At 41.5% G+C, this 3,144-nt stretch overlaps 1 protein-coding gene across 1 annotated transcript in view; it reads left to right on the top strand.

Moving 5' to 3' along the window:
• ccdc174 (coiled-coil domain containing 174) overlaps positions 1-990 on the top strand; it is a 4,155-nt gene extending 3,165 nt beyond the window's left edge. Inside the window, exon 11 of the mRNA XM_008319973.3 lies at positions 1-990. This exon is cut by the window's left edge and continues 58 nt beyond it. Coding sequence (XP_008318195.1) covers positions 1-655 — 655 coding nt within the window. The 3' untranslated portion in view covers positions 656-990.
• Positions 991-3,144: the final 2,154 nt, after the last annotated feature.

The following is a 3,144-nucleotide window of genomic DNA, read 5'->3' as shown; positions in this document are numbered from 1 at the left end:
AGATGGGAAGAAAAATGAACCTCAAGTCAAAAAGTACAAAAAGTCCTACAACTGGATGAAGGCAGAGCCAGAGCCAGAGCCAGAGCCAGAGCCAGAGGAAACCTCTGAGAGCAGAGAGGACTCACAGCCTCAGGCTGAAGTCACAGCTTCACCAAAACCTGAGGAACATCAGAGCACTTCTTCACCACAGTGCCCCCTGCCTCAGCTCCCTGTCACTTCACCTCCTGTGTCTGCTCCACCCTTTAATCCTCACTACCCTCCTCCTCCTCCTCCTTCGTTTTATCCACCCTTCCCTCCTCCGTTTCCTCCTCAGTTCGGAGCTCCACCTCACATGCCTCCTGCCTATCCACCCCAGTATCCACCCCGGTATACACCCCAATATACACCCCACTATCTACCCCAGTTTCCACCCCAGTATCTGCCTCAGTTTCCACCTCAACAGCAGAATGCCTCCCAGTCTCAGCCTGAGCCTGATCCGCCCGGTCAGCCTGATCCGCCCGGTCAGCCTGATCCGCCCGGTCAGCCTGATCCGCCCGGTCAGCCTGATCAGCCCGGTCAGCCTGATCCGCCCGGTCAGCCTGATCAGCCCACGCCTACGACTTTTCAGAGTCTGGACGACATGCTGTCCTTTTACAGAAACGCCTCCTCGCGTTAAAGACATGTCTGACTTGACGTTGACACAGTTTGGAGGATTTAAAAACACAGAGATGTCAACGAAACAAAGAAACATGACGACTTTAGAAAAAAAAATCTGCTTTATTTTCTTCTCACCTCAAATGATTCCACCAAGTACGGAAACACTAAAGCAGTTTTTGTTTTGTTATAATTTCAAGATCTTTTCTCATAATTATGAGAGTCATAGTGATGAGCAAAGCTATCAATTTGTTTTTATTGAAGTGTATTAAATGCAATGCGCTTTAGTAGGACATTTGCAAGTTCAGTAGAGAATATGTATGTTTAAGTACAACATAAAATATATTATAAACATCATAATTAATTCAGTTATTATTGTGTTGTTGTTGCTGAATGAAATCAAATTCAGCCGGGAGAAGACCCTGAGAGCAAAACATTTCTGATGGAACATCTTGGACTAACTTCATCATAACTTAACAAATATGAATTATTTGGAAGACTTTTATTTTTTCTTTTCCAACACATTTGTATAATTCTTATTTTTAAAGAAGGAATCCTGAGGAATAATATATTTCTTTCTTTCTTTAAAATGTTTTTTTTTTTTTGTTCATTCATTTACTGAGGATCTGACATCACCCACTGGGTGGCGCCACATACATTTATGTCAAGTCTTAGGACTGATTTTTTTCCCCCCTCCCTTTAGATGTAATAAGAGCCACTGGTATTTATTCCTTGTATATAATTATTTTATCTTTTAGAAAATGTTTATAAAATAATTCAAATATAAATAATATATATACATACAACATTTAACATTATATTATTATACAGTATAATAATGTATTAGTTTTTCTATATCTTAGAGCAGCATAAGACATCGTCCTGTGCTCAGACGTGATAGGATAAATAATACTTAGAAATAATTAAAATTAAAATAAGTTGGAAAGACAACGACGAAGATTTGTTCAAATAAAAAATGACACAGTGCAGTAGGATAATGACAACATGGAGGTCAGGTGACATGGTGGAATAATTAAATAAGCCCCGCCCCCCCACCTCCTCCCCATGTGACCCAGATATTATCATTTATTGTTTCACATTCATAATGAATAACGGTAAGGAAAAGCCCTGTTTAATTAAGTTTACGACCGACTCAGCCTGTGATCGTGTCCCAGGTGGACGTGCAGGTCTGTTCGGTTCATTACCACCAAAGTGTTTGACGGAGGACGGTCGTTATTAACAGGACATTCATCCGTCATCACTCATTTCTAACTATCAGATGGACGGAAATGAATTTTTATGTCCTGTCGTCTGTTTGAAATGTTGATTTTTAATTATCACCAAATGCTGTAAAACATAGTAATTAATGATCTGATGGTAGCAGCTGTTCAGATTTGACTTCAAAAAAATGACCGTTTCTGGTTTTATTTATTTATTTATTTTCTTATAAACCAGCAGGAAATGTGGCACATGTTGTGCATTTTCTTCCTCAGTTTTCCTCACCGGTTGTGCTGACTCAGCAGTTTGACTGATGTGTCTGGGTCCAGCAGGGTGGGTCTCAGTGACAGGTCTGTCCTCTCAGGGACAAACTCCACTGAGAAATGATGATCTCTGAATTCACTCTGGGCTTTTAATGCCCCCTGGTGTTGAGCAAAAGGGGCAGATTTTATATCCAGTAGCCTGAGTGTGTAGAACTGTGGAAAATGAAATTCATTCTGTCTCTGACAGGTAGAAGTTACCTGGGAAGAGATGCGTTCGAGGATCCAGGAATTACTGCAACCACCCGCTAGGCTAAAGCTAAGCTAAGTGAATGACGTATCTTGGATTTTAGAATGAAAGTGGCAAACAATAAGAATGCTAAATAAGAAAAGCTTTGGTTCCTAAAGTTTATGAGGCGAGCTTCTGGTCTGTGTCCCTCTGTGTCCCTCAGACCTGAACAGCCAATCAGTGTTGTCCTTAACGGCTCTGCTCCTTGTCCAGAGGAGAAGCTGTGTTATAGTGGAATAAAAGTCTGACCGTCTCTGACCAGCGCCGTTAGCTGAGATAAAAGATAACTAAAAACAGCAGAGGGTGCTTTTAAGTGATTTTGCTGCACAATGAAATACAATATGGGCCACATGGGTGTAGAATGGGTAGTGGTCTTACCTTACCACAGTGCCCCCTGTTGGATGGGGTGCTTTAATTGTCTGTGATTAGAATTATTTTTTAAATAATTAATTATAATGAATGACTTATTTTAATTTCAGAATTCATCAAGTGGACCAGCTCTGAGTTCCAGCTAACTATCTATCTAGAACCAGGGCCCGCGGACCATATGTTTGACACCCCTGGTTCCAGATAGATAGTTAGCTGGAACTCAGAGCTTTTTGTTTCTCCGTATTAAACGACATGTTCGTGTACCTGACTGTTCTCCTAGCAGGCAGCGCTAACGCTCCGAACTCTCTCTGTTTCCACATCACACCATTGTCTCCAGTCTGCACACACACGCGACTCTGCTGGCTCACCACCAGG

Source organism: Cynoglossus semilaevis, chromosome 11, assembly GCF_000523025.1.
Source record: "Cynoglossus semilaevis isolate Cse_v1.0 chromosome 11, Cse_v1.0, whole genome shotgun sequence".
Taxonomy (NCBI): Eukaryota; Metazoa; Chordata; class Actinopteri; order Pleuronectiformes; family Cynoglossidae; genus Cynoglossus; species Cynoglossus semilaevis.
Note: the sequence above shows the minus strand (reverse complement) of the source record. Positions and strands in the feature narration are given on the sequence as shown.